Raw genomic sequence first — 19,387 nt, 5'->3', positions numbered from 1 at the left:
CGTTTCGCTAGCGTAAAATAAGCGAGAGTTGTTCATCGTCTAAAACGAGAAGCGCTCCGCGTTATTCTTTTCTTTTCAGCAACGGTGATCGTTAAACGGCGCGTTCGCGCTAGTTTATCTATGGTTGTCGTTTACGAGAATCATCCTCGAATATTATGACCGTTTGGTGTGTGCCGTTTACGAGCGAGGTCGAAACACGATCGATGCTTGATATTCGTGGAAATAATGATACCGAATGATCTGCCAGAAATTCCTCGTGGCCGGTACGTTCGTACGAGGCTTCAGAGGTTAACCCCTTCGTTTCGGACGCGAAACGGTGCTTTTGACATCGTGTCATTGACTGGTCGTATTTGTTACACACGCGCGAATTTGCCTCGTGTATAAATGAAACAGAGGCGAGAGATTCTGAAACCGGTTGGCTGGTCGGTAGGCGTTGATTTTGGACGCTCATTTTGCATTCGTTCGACGTTTACTGCTTCGCAATTAAATGTAATTAAAATATTCATGAATCGGTTCGATTTAAAGCGACGAAACAGAACGAGACAAGTTTCGAAATTATATAAATATTGGATCGGATACGTTAACACAAGGGGAAAGTATGCGGAACGAAAATCGTGGACACTGCAACGAAATATACCGGGCACGAAAGAAAAGAAACAAAGTAAATTCGTTCATTCGACATCGTCGTCGCTGTCGACCACTCTGAGATTTTTAATTTCATCGATATCCAACTCGAGATGCGCAAATGCTTCGTCGTCCTCTATCTGCCGTAAAGCTTTAAGATCCATTGATACGATTGTCTTCAAAGCCTCCGGTGGTGGAACCTGTAACAGCAGGTAAGAGGATTTCGACGCATCCTTGCATAATACAATATCATAATACTCGGAAGCGGTAGCTTTAATTATCCGCTACCTTTAGCATGCTATACATTAGACGAAGGTTGATTTAGGAACAAATACAATGTGGGACGTTTAATACAGGTCACCTGGATAACTTGTTTACTTTTAAAGACGGACGAGATGTTTCATATTTTACGTTAGAATAATTTAATTTTAACTTTCAAAAGGCTACGAAAACGCTTAGTCTTTTAAAAATGGCCAGCAAATATCAAGCGGGTTTCAATCGGACGAACGAAGCGGCCAAAGCGTGGGACTTTGATACGTTTCCGCTCCGTATTGTGTCACGATCCGAGCATTATGAGCCAGTGCCCCATTCCGTTCTTGTATTTTACATTGGATCGTAGCTAAATCGGAACGTCGTTCGATAGAGAAGGCAATGTGAATTTCAAGAAATGTTATCGACGAGAACACGCGTACCGCGTAAAACTTTTATTCTTTCGTTTCGAAAATTAATTTCTTTTTTATAAATCGACCGAGCCTTCGTCGCTAAGCCCTACGATTTACATTGAATTCTACGTACAACTTCGGTAACTGTATTTGAATAAAAAATTCTACCGAGAATAGGAAGAGTACTTCGGAACTGGAACGGTAGCCTAGTCAACATTTCATTGCCTAATTGACACTAAAATTACCTCCGGGTGCCGTTGAAGCCATTCAACGAAACCTCTCACGCTTTTCAGATGCGTTATATCCTTCCAAACCACGTCCATCGTTTCCAGATCTTTCGGCACGTACTCGCACTGCAGCCAGTTCTTTTGAACTTGATTATTAGGTGGTACAAATTGAAGTTTCCAAGGCAGAGTGGTCCCGAAGGCTTCTGTTTTCGCCGGTGTTCGTTCCGCTTTTGCATCTCTCATGACGTGTTTCCTTGTCATGGAGAGCTTACTCGCACCGGGGGAGTTTCTTGTTAAAGCCACCTCCGCGGGCACTACTGGTATTTCTTGAATCGATACCTGTTTACGAAAGCAAAAAATTATGCATCCGAGCGCTTTACGGAACGAGACTGCTGCATCGTTTCTCAAGCAAAAGAATTAACGTTACAATTTACGGGATTTTGGTACAATATCTATCAGATATATGCATATCTATTTAACCTGCATTGCTCTACAAGCCTCCGCGTTGAAATCAATTTCGAACATATCTCTGAGAACTTCCTCGTCGACAGTCTTATTTGTTCCACCTAAAGTATCGAGCCACTCGCAAAAGTCTCTGCATATCTTTGTTAGCACGTTATCGGCTCTCATTTTAAGGGTTGCGTCCGGATCGTAGCCTTCGAGGTCGGACTTTGTTAAGGGACGCCAAGTAATAACCTATCGAATAAAATTTTTTATTCGAACGTAACCTTGATTATCAATCCGATATCGCACCTTGCGCCTTGGTTTCTTCAAAAATAGAGCATATGGATTGTATCTACGTTGACCCAGTTTCTCCGCATTGCTGAGTGATTCGATGTCTCTCGGTGTTGGTGGATGCACCTTGATAATTACAAAAAGAAGTAGCTTCAAAGGATACAATAAAGTGGAACAACTTTTTCAAGTATAAATAGCGAGCTGTCAATGATGAAACGTTTTCATTAAAGAAAGATCCAAACCTGCCTCTAAAGACGTTAAACTATAGTTGTCGCAGGACTCTGTTTCGCCATTATTATGTATCCGATCGACACGATTCCTCCCATCTGTATCCTCGAACGAAATCTGCTTCAGCGTATACCATTCTGGTAATCCCAGCAAAGACGCAACGAGATTATAGGACTTTTGGGGTAGGATTCGTCTCAGGAGGCGGGGGTTGCAAGAGGGTGACTGATTCGTAGATAAAAGTAAGTCGGAAGGAAATTTCTCGGGGCACAAATAAAGCCTAGAATCTACTAACAACCTTGTCAATTTCGCGGCCAATTTGCTGTGCCTTTCGTCGTTCGAATCCAAGTTCGTAGCATGTTTCGCGAGTCGTTCCGAAAACTCTTTGCACAATGTTTCTAACATACTTGTCGAAGACGCGTTCTCTTTGAGATTATCCAAGAATTCGGCGATCTCATCGGTCCCTGTGAGTGGCAGTTTCGTGGCAGATATTGAGCAATCTGGTACAGGGGTAGCTTTAGAGAAATCATTGTCCCGAGACGAGTAAAATTCTTGTAATTCGTTCCTTGTCCCGTCATAAAAAATCTTCGACCAATCGGACACAGCGGTAAGGTTCAAGAGACTGGTTCCTCTTTCGAGAACATGTTCTTTTCCCCCGATGAATTCTACGTTTTTCAGTGACAGGTTCTCCGAAACAGATTTCGCTTTGGTTAAAACTCTGCTAACCGGTGAATCGTTTTTTTCCCCGCTACTCGTTTTACTTTTATTCGCAATGCTTTTAGATATTGATTTTGGTTTTTCTGGGATATCGTCGTAGTCGTCGCTGGAAGCGCCCCTCGTCGTCGATGCCTCGATCAGAACGATTCGATCTTGTAAGCTCGTTGGTTTTCGGTTTCTTAAGGCACGTAGAGGTTCCAAACTGGGCCTAAAAATCGTGGGAGCGTGACAAGGTGCCAAATACTGGGACTTGGATTGATCGTCACCCACTGAAACGGCGAGCGAATCGTTCTCGTCGGAACTCTCGCTGCGAACCGAAGTAGAAAGTTTCGATCTTTCTAAAGGTGCGGCTTGCGTAGCATTTGTAGCGTGGTTCAAATTTTTTTCCACCAAAGTTGAGTCACCGCCTCGTTGATCCTCTTTGGTTTTCCGTGTAACTATTTTTTTCGCAGATTCTGAATCTAGAACACTTTTCCCATGCTTTCCCTGAGTCAAGGAAGAAGCATGCTCGACGATTAGACTTTCAGGACCACTGCACATATGCGTATTGGACGTTACACCTTCGATTTCAATTTGGTGATTTAATGTTTTATCCGTTTCGTCTTCGTAATTTAATATGCTCGTAGAGCTTGACTCGCTCTCTTGAAAAGTAGACGAATCAACGCATGCGTTCTGCGAAATTATTGTTTTCTGTAAAACTGTCATGGGAAAAGAGATCTTTCGGTCCAGCGGTGTTTCGAACGATTTATACATGCACACTAAACATCTGTCGCGATTCTTTCTGGGATAACCGGACAACCTAGGAATCGATTCGAGAACACGAGCCGAAGGACCTTTCCAGGGCTTGGGGTGCACGAATTCAAGACTCGGCCCTGACGTGAAACGCGTCCCGGAGGAAATTGTCTTCTTCAATTTTGAAGTCGTACTTTCGCTATCGGTATCTGTAAATCGTGAATCCTTAAGCGACTCTCTTTCCAACTTCTTTTCCAATAATTCTACCTTCTCTTCTGTGAGTTTTTCGCTGTCTTTGGGTGTAAGTAATTTCATACTTTCATTGCGATGCAGTAACGAAGTACCGTTTAACTCGGAAACTAATTCTCCGGATAAATTCTCGATTATTTTTGGTTCAAAGTTCAATGTTTTATTCGGGGTTAGACGTTTCAGTGCTTTGTAAGCGCAACGAATGGAATACTTGAAGGAATCCTGATCCTGTACAGAGCTTTGAACTTTCTTTCCACCTCCGTCTACTGGATGCAAAGGTTCGTCTGTTTTCATTCGCGCAATATCGTTGCGGAAGTAATTCTTGGTCGATCCAGCAGATTTTGTTTCTGGAAAGAGTCTTCTTTGTGGTAATTTAGGTAAAATAGATCGTGAACTCGATAATGGAAGAGTCGAGAAATTAGTAGGAAAATTTTTCTTTCCTATTGATTCACTTTGCACATTAAATGGAGTACGAATACGATTTGACTTTCTTCCGAGACTAGGTTGAGGTTCAGGACTGTCTAATTTTGAAATTTGTGCAGCTTTGAACGATGCAGCCGGATCTTTTGAACGAGCTTCGGCCGGAACTCTCCATATTGACATTGGAAATGATCCTCTACCGTCATGGTGATCTTTGCTCGAGTCAAACTTGGACTTCAAAGGCGACAATTTATGCAAAGAGTTTTTGGAGACTTTACAACTATCTATAGGACAATCGGAAAAAGAATTTAAATTAGGTGTTTCGTTGTTCGTGCGCGTATCGAAGTTGACGGGCATAGTTTCATTTTTAGGAAAAGAATGACGGAATAACTCAAGGGAAGGATCTCTTACCACGATCATTTTCTTCCCTTCATCGTTGCAGAATTTTTCCCAATATTCTTTCGACTTTGGAATTGGATACTCCCACCTGACAATGAAACAAAACGTTTTCGAGGAACTGAAGAGAATGCAAGAGAATGAAAATATTGTCGCACGATCCACGTACTTTCTTCCACTGAGTTTCATTTGCCTGCGTAATGTTATGCACTCTTCGTATTTCTCTTTGAACAAATCACTCATTTCGCCGGAATTTCGAATATAACGAATTTGCGAACATCGATAAATATTCCCAAGAAATTTTGTCTTTTAAACCCGGTGTACGGTCTGCATCGTGACATCTACTGAGAAATACTTTTCCACGTAATTTCGACTATCGATCAAACAAATTTCGACCTAATTCAAATCATGCGAACAGAGCGAGAATAACTTGTACGCTAAGGGTTGCTTGAGGAATAGACGACAGTAGCTTCTGAAGGTATGTGGCCGGCAGTGCCACTTTACCTTACCAAACTCGAACAGAGCTCGGGATTTAGTTCCCGGCGTTTCAGTTAAATTTAAATTAACGTTGTTTCGTTTATTACTAAAAAATCAGGATACCCAAGTTATTAAAAAGTTAGTCCGATTGGATTCTACTGTCTGTATTAATATCTGTGCTTATTGACGAGCATAACAGCTAAAGGTACACTCGCCGAACATCCTATTTAACCGGCAAACGTATCGTTGCAATCGATAGCTGTTATACTAGATTTCTTGATAGAAAACATGTGTGATTACATAGGAAATTCCTACTACAGACGAGGTACACGAGTAGATCTTACATCAAATGTATTTTTTCGGCCCATTTTTATAGGATCTAGAAACCCCATTACCATTACCGAATCTGACTGCCATACCGACCTGAAAATTCGGAGCTGATTTTAGCGACCTCTTCTCATGGATGGCGGTCAGTTGAGAAACTCATTGAATTAGTGTGATAGCAGCAGTCTAGTTGCGCGTAAATGCATACGAGTTGAAAAGTACGAATTATTCGTGTTTCCTTGACTAGTTAAAGTTGTAAATAATTTACTAAAATCAGTCTATCCGCGGTTTCTATCCGAGGTATCCCTCGGGTTCGTAAACAAGCTTCGTGCGACATCGGAGCTTCCCCCATCCCGCCGCCTAATTCCCGAGCGTTGCCGAGCACAGCCGGCGGCCATCATTCCTCCTTTGACGTCAAGACGTAGCGGTGCTCCGCGACCGATGTACGTATTTCCAACCTGTTGATCTTTCCACTTGTATTTCTACTCGCGTTTTAACTACGATCTCTTGCAATACGATTTCGATTCACTCATTACCTAATTATAATAATGGTTCGTGTACTTTAATGTATCGTTATTTCGTTTCTGTTACAGTCTCTTATTGGAAGTCGAAATCAACGAATAATAAGACTTGTTGAAACCTGTCAAGACATGTCGGCGTTTCACGACCAACGAAGTATGCATTTCTAACCCTTTGCTATTTTCTCATAATCAATCATTGTTTAATTATGATTTAATTTGTATTTTATCTCTGTTGCAGTCTCTGATTGAAATTTGACGCCATGGAAAATTTCATTGGCCCGTGAAGTACACCATAACAGATGGCAGGCGAGTCGACAAATTTTGAAGGGTATCTTGGTAACGTTTAAATAATTATAATAAAATTTAACATCCATATCAATGTTTATCGCTTTATTAAGTTATCCGTTGCAAGCATGATTTTAATTTTGTAATCGGTCATTGTTAAGATATAATATTAAAATAGTTAACAAACTTTCTATCTACTTCGACATATATCGAAGTACACAAAAATGGCGTCGGTAGATATCAACGATAAATTGCAATAGTTTATATCAGACTGTATTCTGATCGCGATTAAATATTTCCAACTATTATTTATTCAATCGATCGTTTATATCTCTTTATGAATTGTTGTAATTGCAATTTGCATACATATTTCGATGCAAGTTTAAGAAAATGTAGTAACCGCGGCGTTGAAATATGCTATTCGAGCACAAATAACCAACGAACTTTAATTCTTGCAAATTTCGGAATATTTATAAAAATTACGGGATATTCTAACGTTCGAGAAAGTAAACGTAATCATGCTTACAACTCTAACGATGAAACTTAGTGATATAATATTTATAAATTGAATAATTACTTGTACGTAATTATTTTCGTAGATAATATTTTATCGTTGAAATTCTCAGTGATTGAGAATATTTCGCCTTCGTGGCATTGATCTTGTACGGGACAAACTATGTATACAACAGTGATAAGTAAAGCAGTATTTCTGTTGACGAACTCTTGTTAGAAGAAGAAAGAAAATCGATAGGCAAAGCACAGATGTGCTTGTTGTGTTTCTTGTCTCCTGTCCCTTTCTTTTCAGGTCTTTTCTTTCCAGGAAATTTGTTGGCCGCGCGCAATGCGGCCGGTAGATTCAGTGATCGTACGTAGCAACAAGTTTGTTTTTCGGGGCAAAGTGACCCCAAGCTCGTTATCGTTCACGGTGTTAGACAAATGCGAGAATAGAAGCAGTGTTTCTTACGCGGTATTAAATTATTTCCAGAGCATCGTGGCTCTTTCTGTTTTCTGAATCGCGATAATAGAATCATTTGTTCGCCGATTTCAATCTTCGGTCGCGGTAATCTAATTTATTACTTTCGAATTAAATTAATTATTTTTTCAATTTGAAATTTAAACTCCTCGTTACCGGAATTAGAGTCAGTGCATCACCGAAGAGGACTATTTGGCGATGCTCCACGAGCAAACAATGTATGTATAAATTTATACTTTGAAATTTTTAATTAAAAATCTTTACAGTTTTAACAATAGATTCTAATTGTTTTCTTACAGTTTTCTTACAGTTTCTGAACCTGATCTTGGTATCCAGCAGCAGTACCCGGGGGGTATCGGGCGGTGGACCACGAGCGAACAACGTAAGTATAAATTTATACTTTGAAATTTGTTAATTAAAAATCTCTATAATTTTAACAATAGATTATAATTGCTTTCTTATTCTTTATAGCAGGAGCATGCAGGGGGCTTTGATGACTTCCACCGGGCAGCAGCAGCATCATCATGCAGTCATCCCAGAGGTACAAGTTCATCATTGGTGAGTCGCATGCTATTTATGTTCCTCTGGTCCCCAACCATGTTGTAGGATGAAAGATCCGAATCAACACGGGTGACCAGTTGTATACTTAGTATTTTTGACGAGTTAAGTGACCCATGAGTTATATTTTTTTAGTGCAGGCTAGGGTCTTCTTGCACTCGCGTTTTTTAATGTTATCAATAAATATTACACAATTTTGATAAAATATATGAAGTATGTTTATTATCTTTATATGAATTAAATAATTGAGTAGATTATGAATTAATATAATGTGAAAACATTATATTAATCGTACGATTGAGTAAAATATCTTACATCATTGATATAATTATTAAATATTCGTTTTATCGATTAATACATCATATGATGTATTTTATGTGCAAGAAGGCGTTTCGCGACTGGTCGATTTTCAACTCAAAGGAACATGCATGTTAATTTTATTTTCTTAAAAATTTACTTTGACGACAGAATCGACCAAGGTTAATTGAATATTTTGAATAATAATTTAACAAATTTATTTCAATTTGCAAAGTAAATTATTTTATCACGAAATCTTTATTAAAGTCTTACATTTTGAACAATTAAATTTCAGTCACAAATTTTTCTTGAATAATATCTTTCAATATTAACGTACTCTGTTGTCGATATATCACATGTAACAAGTCGAGTCATTTTAATTGAGAATAGATACCGTTTAGTTAATTATTAATAACCAATTTTTCTAGTCAGGATTTTCAGGATACTTTTCCGTGTTCGTTGCCTAAGTTCGTGCACATGCCCAAGTGTTATTTGCACGAGCGAAGGCAACGGGGCACGATGACTTAGTTTCTAACATTTATAATAATAATTTATCCGTGCGACTGACAATGCTAGTGTATCGTGCACGATGTACTGTCCACATATGTGTGTTTGTGGTTAGGATGTGGAAGTGCATCGTTTCAAAAGTTTATTACGATTCAGATACAGAATTTTTTGACATTAGATTCATAACAATCGTAATAATAATATTAAACTTATAGTTATTATTTACTTGGAAATTGTTCGTATTGCATACACGTCAATGATATTGTAAAATGCATAATGAATTAGCTTTTCAATCTTATATGATCATATATAGAGTATATTTTAATACAGACTACATCAGATGTATTAAAATGTTTTACATAAATAATAAAAGTACGCAATGGGCACTAGCTTTGTCAGTCCACTGCAAAAACTGGTACGTACACAATTAGAGTATGAATGAGGTTGTGTCCGGGTGTCGGAGGAACCCCGGGGAGTCCTCTCTAGTTTAGGTCGCGCCCGGACATTTCGAATGAGAACCGTGGAGTGTTTGTTTGAGAGACTGAGTTTTGCAATTTTTTAAATATAGGGTTAGGTAGGTAGGTAACTTATTCTCTGGTGTGTGTGTGTGTTTAAACCTAAGTAGGTAGGGTCAGGGCAGAACTGTCCACATTAGTAATTCGGGTAGGCGCGTTTTCGCGTGGCAGTTCTGTTCCTGTAGTTACGATTTCGAGAGTAGAAATTTTGCTGATTCAAACGGTGCACTTGTGCTGTTTGTTTCGGCTTTATTTTCGACTCCTCGAATCGCGCGGCTCTTAAAGTCGCTCTCTCGCGCTCGCGGTCGTGATCAGGTCCCTTTCGAAACGTTCGTCCCCCTCGAGATGACCACGTATGCTCTTTCAACAATTCGTATATTGTTGGAAGACTACGTATTGCACGAAATCTCGAGCCCGGTCTTTCGTAAGTTTCAGGCATCGGCAGGACCGCCGAAGAAAGAAAAGGCTCTCAATGAGCCGAAGAGGCCCTGACAAACTGTTTCAAGAGTGGGCTACAACAAATGGCTTTTCATCTTCATCCTCGGATGAAAATGGAAAGTCATTCCTACTACTTTGTCACTTAACTCGTCCGTAGTTGTAGTTAGTTTATTTTTCTGACTGGCTCACGTATGCATGTACCTGTTGGCACATGATTGCACCATACATGCCAGCAATCCCTCCCCACAACTCGCGGTTATGATATACTTAGAGTTGCGAATATACAATAATCGCGTTTGCTTGTAGAGTTGCGAATTCTTATTTTTCGCGTTTCCTTTTCAGGGTAGTGTTGCGAATAATTACCATTCGCGATTGTTTTTATGCAAACATAGGCACTAAACGTTTGCTTTAAAAGTAGCGTTGCGAATTAGTAATAAACGCGATTGCTCGTAGAGTTGCGAAATACTATTTTTCGCGTTTACTTTTCAGGGTAGTGTTGCGAACAGTCACGATTCGCGTTGCTTTTTTACTCTTTTATATATATAATGGATGTCAACCGCGTTTGTAATTTTCATGTTATAAATTAGCGTTGCGATCTTGATCAATCGTGCGATTTTTTATTTAGCGTTGCGATATTTTCAATGCCCAAATTCTACCCCAATTGTAGTACTAGTAGTAGTTAGTTTATTTTGTGGCCAGTACATGTCTATGCACATGTACCAATAACCCTTGATTAAAGTTAGAGTTGCGAATAATATACAATGTTCGCGTTTGCTCGTAGAGTTGCGAACAAATATTTATCGCGTTGATATATCAGTGTTGCGACTAAATACGATTCGCGATTGTCTTTACGCAAACCTAGGAACCGGGCGTTTGCTTTAAAAATAGCGTTTCGAATTATTAGTAAACGCGATTGCTGTTAGAGTTGCGAATTACTATTTTTCGCGTTTGCTTTTCAGGGTAGCGTTGCGAATAATTACCATTCGCGGTTGCTTTTATTCTTATAAATCGCGGTTGTAATTTTTCTATTATAAATTAGCGTTGCGATTGTTGATTTATCGCGTTGTTGGCCCGTAGTGTTGCGATATTTAAAACGTCTAACTTCATCCCCATATGTGCCACTTTATTGTAGTTTGAAGTAGCTTGATGTAGTTAGTTTATTTTGTGCATGTATGTTTCTAGCTACAACCGAAGACGCCAGCACCTGATTCAGCGTTTTTGGGCAACGCGATTTGCATTAGCGTTGCGAAACATAAATGTATTTCCATTAAAGATAGAGTCGCGTATATACAATAATCGCGTTTGCTCGTAGAGTTGCGAATTCCTATTTTTCGCGTTTCTTTTTCAGGGTAGCGTTGCGAATTCCATACGCGATTGCTTTTATCGTTATTTAAGAATAGCGTTGCGAACGTACCGATCGGTTTGTTCTTAGCGTTGCGAATTACGATTTTTCGCGTTTACTTTTCAGGGTAGCGTTGCGAATAATCACCATTCGCGGTTGCTTTTATCGTTAGAAATCGCGTTTGGAATTTTTATATTATAAATTAGCGTTGCGATCTTGATTTATCGCGATTTTATTAATCAGAGTTGCGATTCAATGCCCAAAATTTGACGCTGGCCACAGCCTCAAGATCATCACGAAGAATCTGCTGTTCTACAAAGCCTCAGAAGGCTCAACGTCATTATTAAAATTAGTGTTGCGCATGATTGAATATGGGTGCACGCGATTTAATTAATAAAGGAACCCTGCGTGGTTCATTTTACGAATAACAAGCACCATTCGCGTATAGTTTTTTATTTTATAAATTAGCGTTGCGAAAGAAAGAATGGCCCACTCACGGGTTGTTTGAATTTAACACGAGTGGACGTTTATTCCAATTATGAGTTTATTGTCAAAAGAAATACTGCTTGAAAGCACTGTTGCGAATAGACCAATTGTTTTATGCTTCATAACGCGTTAAAATCTGTAATATATGGGAATGTATTTTCATCACAGATTTGTGATACATTTAAAAATTCTATATTACGATTAATTTTATTGTAGATCGAATTTATGATTGCTATATAGATATCTATATCACTAATTATTCATTCTTAGAGTTGGTAATTTTTACGGGATATAATAACGTTTGCGATCCAATTGTTATTTATAAATAGCGAATTTTTTATAAATATTCTGTATTCTTTGCATAAATTAAAGTTTATTCGCGATCATTGTTTTAATCGATGGAAAATAGAATGCTTGCATCAAAAGGGTATGCAAATTGCAATTCGATGTTCCATATCGAGAGTTAATTGCCGCGTAGAATCGACATTTTCGTTGGCTATTGCTTTTTCTCTATGAACCTAATTTAGTTTCGAATACAGTGAAATATAATTATTGCAATGTATACGTCTTGAAAAATTGTTTATTTCATAAAGGAAACGAAAAATAAAATCTACGGGTAACGAATGAATAAAATTTTCAATCTATTTCGTATTTATCTTAACTCTGAGTCGAATTTTCATTCAATTTCACGTAGTATTTATGTTTTTAAACTTTTTAATTTCAATTTTTACTCGCGGAAGCTTTAGTTCGAATATTAATTGCATAATATCACTTTTATAATTATTTTTTTCTGTGTTCATTAATACACTTTCATTTCAGCTATTAATCCTTTGAACAAGTTCTTGTTACAGAATATATAATCATCGAAGAATGGAATTGGAAATGGTACACGGATTCCATCTTGATCGCTCTTAGAGAAATATTTCATACAATTTTATTTATTGTCTGATTTATGTTTCAGGGAAACATCGTGGGATTAATCAAGACACTAAGAAGAAAATATCTTGTCATATTTCTTTGTTTCATGTCGGTTATATTTATTGTATATGAGTGTATGTTTTAGAAAAACATCGTGGGATCGATGAAGACACCAAAAAGAAAATATTTCCTCATATTTCTTCATGTTTCTACAGATTACGTTAGAATACAAGTACAAATGTATATAGATTATAAGATAAAAAAGCGTTCTCCTGCCCTTTATTAAATATTACCGAAACGCGTGCGTAAATTTAAGTGGGAATGATTAATATTAAGATACATATTAGTATTCTAATATGCAAGGTCTACATATACGTGCAGTTGCACATTTCTGGTTGGATCTTCAGGATCCTTTTTTCGTTTTGTACGAGTGTCTTGTTAGGCATTGTCATAATGCAAGTATTTATTTAAGAAGGAACAATTGATAATAAAGTACCTATTGATAATTTAGTAATCAGGATTCGTACGTGCAGTTGCACATTCCAATTTCGTTTCTAGAAAACATGTGATGGATTATTTCACATGTATCAACATTTTGTTAGGTTTTTGATCTCTTGATCGGTCGGAGTTCGTGCGTGCAGTTGCACATTTCAATTTCGTTTTTCGAAAACATGTGTATCATCTCACATGTATTGACATTTTGTTAGGTTCTTCGTCTCTTGATTGGGCAGTTCTTTTAAGAACTCTCCTTTTCTAGCTCGTTTCTAACTTTTCGATAGCTTCTCCCTTGGATAGGTATTCGAATTCCTCGCCAAAGGAAGGGTGGTTGGGGCGAGGCTAGGGCGGGTCTCCATACGCAGCAACCTCCTCGTGGTGAGACCCGGGTCATATTATTTACTATGTAATTAATATAATTATTAATTACATAGCAAATAATATGAGCTAATGGCTGCGTTTTTCTCGTAGTTTCACATATGTTCCTCGCCCCGGTGTGTGGTCTGATAGCACTGATTTCGAGTCGCAAATAGGTTTTTGCCGAGTTAGTTTTTAAATAAATAATATATTACAATTTAAAATAAAAAATAGAGGATTTGCGGTGTATTTATCAATGAGATCCTTACGTATTTTAATAATTTTGAAATCTTTAAATAATCTCGATCGATTGGTTATTCCAATGAAATTAATCGATCGATGCTCAATTCTGGACCATACTTACTTCCTCTTAGTCTCACTTCCTCTTGTATTAATTTCTGAATCTGTTGAAAAATTACATTAGGTGAAAGGTCTATTCGTATACCTCGTCTGTGCTCATAGTCAACTCACTTGCATTTATGCATAGACTACAGACCTCGTCTATGATTCCTACCATAATAAGCGCTATGATCTTTTTCCATATTCTGTTGGTAATGTTGCGGGTTTACTTGTATACCTCATCTATGATTTAATCTTTTAGTATGCAAAGCAGGATTTTTTAACTACACGTGTAAGAAATTTATTGACAATATTTTTCTATCGAATTGTTTTTTTTTCAATACCTACGTTGGTATTCATTATATCCGTTCCCTACCTTTTCGATACTGCGAGGCTGAGCGAGGGATGTCGCTGCTAGAGTTGCTTTCAGCACAGTCAAGGTATACGAGCGACATGTTTCTAGATTCTATGTTTTTCCTTGTTTTGCAATTAAAATGATAAAGACAGAGAAATTTTGTATGTCTGTCTTGCTTGTTCTAATTATAAAACAAGTAAAAAGATAAAATTGCTGTTATATCAACACACAGAGTATAATCCTTAATCTGGTTGGCAAAACACATTCCGACCAGCGCAGCGGGTTGCTAATTGGCTCGAGATCGGTATTCTAACTACGGCCTCATCTATCGGTCAATCAATCTTCTCCATTCACTCGTTCATTCGCGTGGTTCGGCAATTCTCGAACGTGTCGCTGACCAAGATCGATATTTCGAAATTCTCGTTCGCGGTATATCGCCGTCCGGGTGGGTCTTTGATCCACAGCGGTGCGCAGTGCGGGACTGTGCCGGGATACGTGCTGGAATGAGTAATTCGTGGTTCGGCGGAGTTTGACAGTTCGCTAAAAAGCTCTCTGTACCCGCAGGAGGTGGCTGGCAGTCAAGAGAATGCGTTGTGCCGGTGTATCGGTGCCCAGGAGCGTGTCCGTGTGCCCTCGGTACGGGACCCGATACGAGTTGCGCGGTTCTAATGCCGTGTTCACATCGGTCGCGATCTTTACCGCAAGGAGGCCATTAGCGTGCGCGAAATTCAACAACCGCGCGCACGTCCGCCTATCGTTTTCGACGCGCTTCCGATACATCGTTACTTCGCTCAGCTATCGTCCCTCCAATATCTTCCAGCGCAAACGACACGCTCGGACGATTATTCTTAAAACGAGCCCCCATACGTGATTCGTGAATCGAACCTTTCTATCGCCCCCCCAACTGGTCCGATATCAACGATGTCGCTGCGTATAAATTGTGCCTGGCGTACATACCTCTATTGTTCTCGATCGCTCAATTAACAACTGCATCCATTGTAGAGTAACCGAAACGGGGAAACTAATATACTAGAAACTTATCGATGTCCGCGGGGTATTATTAACTATCGTGTAACAGTCGCGTCGTAGAGACGCGCATCGACGTAACGTTGATTAATTTTGCGCGCGGTAATCGTTTTCTCGGAGGGTATGTAGCTCGACGTGTATGTACGTAACTTCGGAACATTACCGGTGGTCGATGTTTTACGAGAACGTGACTAATAAAGCTAATACTTGGTCGTGACTTGGGCGCGGAGGGGAGCATGCATACTCGTCTTGTCCGCGAATATTCGCGTACGGCTTAAAGTCAGTACGGGATCCCAGGATATTTGGGTAGCTAATGTCTAAACGGTATCGGGTATCAGTGTGCTCTCGATGCACATTGCTCCGACAGGAAACGGCGATGCGACCAAGTTAGTTTCGCGAACCCGATGACGAGGATAACGCGAGACAGCGTGCATCCGACAAACGAAAAACAACGCGAGTCCGATGGGACCAAGGCCCATCCCACGTTCTTATTATCGGTATCGCTCTTTTCTCTTAGTGGCACCATCTTTTAGCGGTTGGAATTCATAAACGATAATCCCCTCTGTGTTTGCTAGTGCAGTAAATCGCACGCAAACCGGACAGTCTCTTTCGAGTTATCCTTGCAGTAAACGGTTACAACTTGTTCGTTGATTATAATTTTTATGGAACGTTGAAAAGCCCGGTCGAAGTAGTTAACCCGGATAAAACAAGGGGCTCGTAGGAATATGGAGGGGAAAGGTTGGTATGCGGTATTACCGTGAGCGCGGAGTTAACGTACGGGGCTGAAACAAGGTGAGAGCTTTCGGAGCTCCCGGACAGCTTTAATTTAACTGCTGCATACGTCAGACATATTAAAGATACTAACTCTTAGACTCGCGTAGCCTCGTCGTTGTTAACCGGACCGTAGCTTCTTGAAACTGGCTCATGGAGCGTCTCGTGAAATTTTACATCGACTACCGTTTTATCGGAACACCCTCTTGTTCGGCGGCTGAGAATTTTGAAATTAAAGACGCGATCGAGCGCGTTCCGTTCGAGAATCGAACGGGACGTTTTGTCGCGTAACGCGCCCACGAAATAGGAAATGGAGTCTGTTTGAATCGAATAAAGCGAAGCTCGGACGAATCTGGTAGCAAAAGAGAAGTGATTTTCGACGACGAAATAAATCGAAAATGTAGAATAAGATTTGATCGTACGAGGCTTTGTTCTCGAGAGAACTGTCGTTTGATTTTGCTGACAATAATATATATACATGTATATGTGTAGGAGAAAATAAAACGGCCGAGCGCACCGATCCATCGATTATTCGTAGCACAGCCGGTAATTAGAATTTTTTCGCGGTAACGTTAAACCGATTGGGAGACGCGGTTTTGGCGCATCGGCGCGCACAGGTTCGTAGAATAAATTTCGGAACAATCGGTCTTGGGCGAAACGTGATTAGAAAGGTAACTTTGTTCGTTGATCAGCCGGCTCAAGAATTTCAACCCCACCGAAGTAGATTCCTCCAGAATCAAGGTAACTCTTGTTACACGCTCCGTTTGTCTCGATCGAAATAATTTACCGCGAAGGTGAATCGAACGAGCGCCACGCCACCGAGTTCGATTTGTTTCCAGCCGTTTGCGCAACACGGCCGAGCCTTCGTCGTTCCTCGCGTGCTTCCCCCTTGAACCGTTTCATCGAATTACGATTTCGTTGCTCGTTCGTCAACCTCGCGGTACACCAGCCCCAGCTCGTTCTCTCGCGATCTTTTCCAAGTTAGGTTTCGAACCGTATCGGCGAGTCGCGAGCTTATTACGCGAGATACCGGTAGAAATTACTTTGGCCGTAACGAGGCCGAAAGAAAAGCTGTGTAAAGATCTCTGGCGGAAGTTGACGCGAGTCGTAAACGGCGAAGAGCACGCCGCTCGATTATGGAAAATCCCCTGGTGTCTCGTTCCTCGCCTCTGATATTGTCGTCTTTACCACTCCCCTCGCCGTACACATCCGAGACATAGCGAGAGGACCGGACGTCTTACGCGGATCCATGGGTTGGCATACTCGCAAGTGGAACAGACGGGTGCGGTGGGAGGAAGGGCTTGAACCAGAGGACGAGGAGAAACGGGGTGGCAGAATCAGAGGAGAATGGACCACCCCCTGTTATCAGCTTGCAGCCAGCCGCCTTCCCAAGCCGACAAATTACTACATCCCCACCATCGCTATTCTGGTACCAAATCAAGCCTCATACCGGACGCCCATGTCTCTCCGTGTCCTCCGCTCTCCAGTGAAAGATTCACCCCCCTGATGCCTTCGGTCCGGAAGCTCGTGTTGCGGCGAACGCCCACAGCGACCGAGATGTCAAACAATCGCGGTTTATTCCGTCCAAGCTTCTTATTCCTTTCAGTCAACCTAACGGTGTTATAAGCCTCTCGTATCGATAAAATCCTCGCTCTTCCTTACTTAGTCGATTCGAGTCAATTTTCTTCGCTATCGCGTAACTAACAAACGACTACTCATGCCAATCAGTCGACGTAACGCGATCGTTTAACAATTAGAGTCGATGGACGAGACATCGTTTGCAAATTTGTTGTTGGTTCCCTAACGAACGGGTAATCCGAATAAATGGGTTCTTTAACGAGACAAAAAGTGACTAGATTTCCAGCGACAGTAGAGCCAATGTAATCCTTCTCGTTGTTTTTTTGTTCGTCGTCGCGAATTACCGGCGGTTGCAAGCAGCCGCGGCATCCGGCGCAATTTCTCGCGAAACACGCCGGAATTTTTCAACCGATAACGTATTGTTAATAAACCTTGGCCATTTCTCTCCAACTACGTTCGTCGGATGGAGACATCGTCGTGGATGTAAGAGAGGTATGCCGGTAAAAGCGGAACGACGTCGAAACGTATGACCGCTGATTTATAAAGGAAATAATTTCGCGAGCGCAATTTCTTATGTCGGGTATGCGAGAGCGTAGCTCGAACAGTTATGGGGGCCCATCTACCGTTAAAATTCATTACTCCTGTTAACGGTTGCCTTTAATGTCGGGCTGCAAAACCGAGGCTTTTTCAGCCGACACCCTCTGTCGTTCTTCTCTATACATATGTTCGCGTGAGGATCGAGCGATCGTATGCTCGGAACTCGGACGATACCGCGCGGGATCTTCAGCGAAATGTTTTTAAAACGCCAGTGTTAGATTGCAACTACGATATGATATATGTATATTTACATGCACCGTAGGTACCGAAATTACACCGGGGAAATTTTTGCCCGTTGTACTTTCGTAATTTAGCCGCTTCGTCCACAGGTAGAGCGGTCGGTGTCCATACAATAACCAGGCCCGCTGCACTAAAATTTTTATTGTTCCAGACCAAGTTGCGCGGTCTGGGAACCGACCAGTAGGTAGAATAGAGATAGAGCAAGAGAGAGTAACGGAGGCGGGTTTACTCTGGCGACCGGTAAGCTTGTTCCCCGTTTTTCCCGACGAAACGTTTATTTTATGAATGCGTGGAACTAATCGACGAGTTGTTTCGCGAGATGTACGAAATTCTCGAATCAAACCTCTGCAACATTTACTATTCCGCCGATTTGGCTGTTGCTTTTAGATATCGATTGGTGGTCGACGTCGCGTTTCTGCACGTTCGATGTTTTTTTCATTGTTCGTTGATCCGAAAGTTTGGATAAAAAATATTCCGTACCGTAATACCTCGAACTGGTTTAATCTGTATAAATTGACAGGTGTGCGAGTAGAGTTTAAAGGACAGAGTAATTATCCAATACTTGGGAAACAATAGGTGTTTTTTGGCTACGAATGCAAGACGCGATGCATTAGACGTGGAATTCCTGATAAAATACTCACGGTTCGTTTTCGTCGTCGTCGTCGTCGTCGTCGCCGTTCTAAGACCAAACAGAGTACCTTATAGGACGGACAACAATGTGGAGGAAGGAAGAGGGCACGGTGAAAAAAAGGCGGCGTAGACTCGCTGAAGGCGGCGAAAAAGAAGGAATAAGAAAGTTGATGAAATATTGGAGAGCGGCTTAGGCGGGACAATATTCTGTTGTAAACCGTTCTTTTCCCGCGCCAATAGATATCGTTATAGAGCGTAGTACGCGTACCTTGGTGTATCTCCTTTTTCTTTTTGTCTCTTTCGATCGTTGGAGTTACCCTTCAATTCGTAGAAAATAAAATATCGTCGGGGGATATAAAAAATTGGTAGAT

At 40.6% G+C, this 19,387-nt stretch overlaps 1 protein-coding gene across 1 annotated transcript; it reads right to left on the bottom strand.

The window, feature by feature from the left end:
- Window positions 1-671: 671 nt before the first annotated feature.
- Window positions 672-5,230, bottom strand: LOC122397938. Its single transcript, XM_043397439.1, has 6 exons — window positions 5,157-5,230; window positions 2,495-5,078; window positions 2,267-2,374; window positions 1,994-2,209; window positions 1,532-1,852; window positions 672-824 (listed from the first exon to the last, which is right to left on the bottom strand). The coding sequence occupies exons 1-6, from the start codon at window positions 5,228-5,230 to the stop codon at window positions 672-674; spliced, it is 3,456 nt and encodes a 1,151-aa protein (XP_043253374.1).
- Between the last annotated feature and the right edge of the window lie 14,157 nt (window positions 5,231-19,387).

This window comes from Colletes gigas, unplaced genomic scaffold, assembly GCF_013123115.1.
Source record: "Colletes gigas isolate AHSC1104 unplaced genomic scaffold, ASM1312311v1 Colletes_gigas_Sc00010, whole genome shotgun sequence".
NCBI lineage: Eukaryota > Metazoa > Arthropoda > Insecta > Hymenoptera > Colletidae > Colletes > Colletes gigas.
This window is presented reverse-complemented; position numbering and strand designations above follow the sequence as displayed.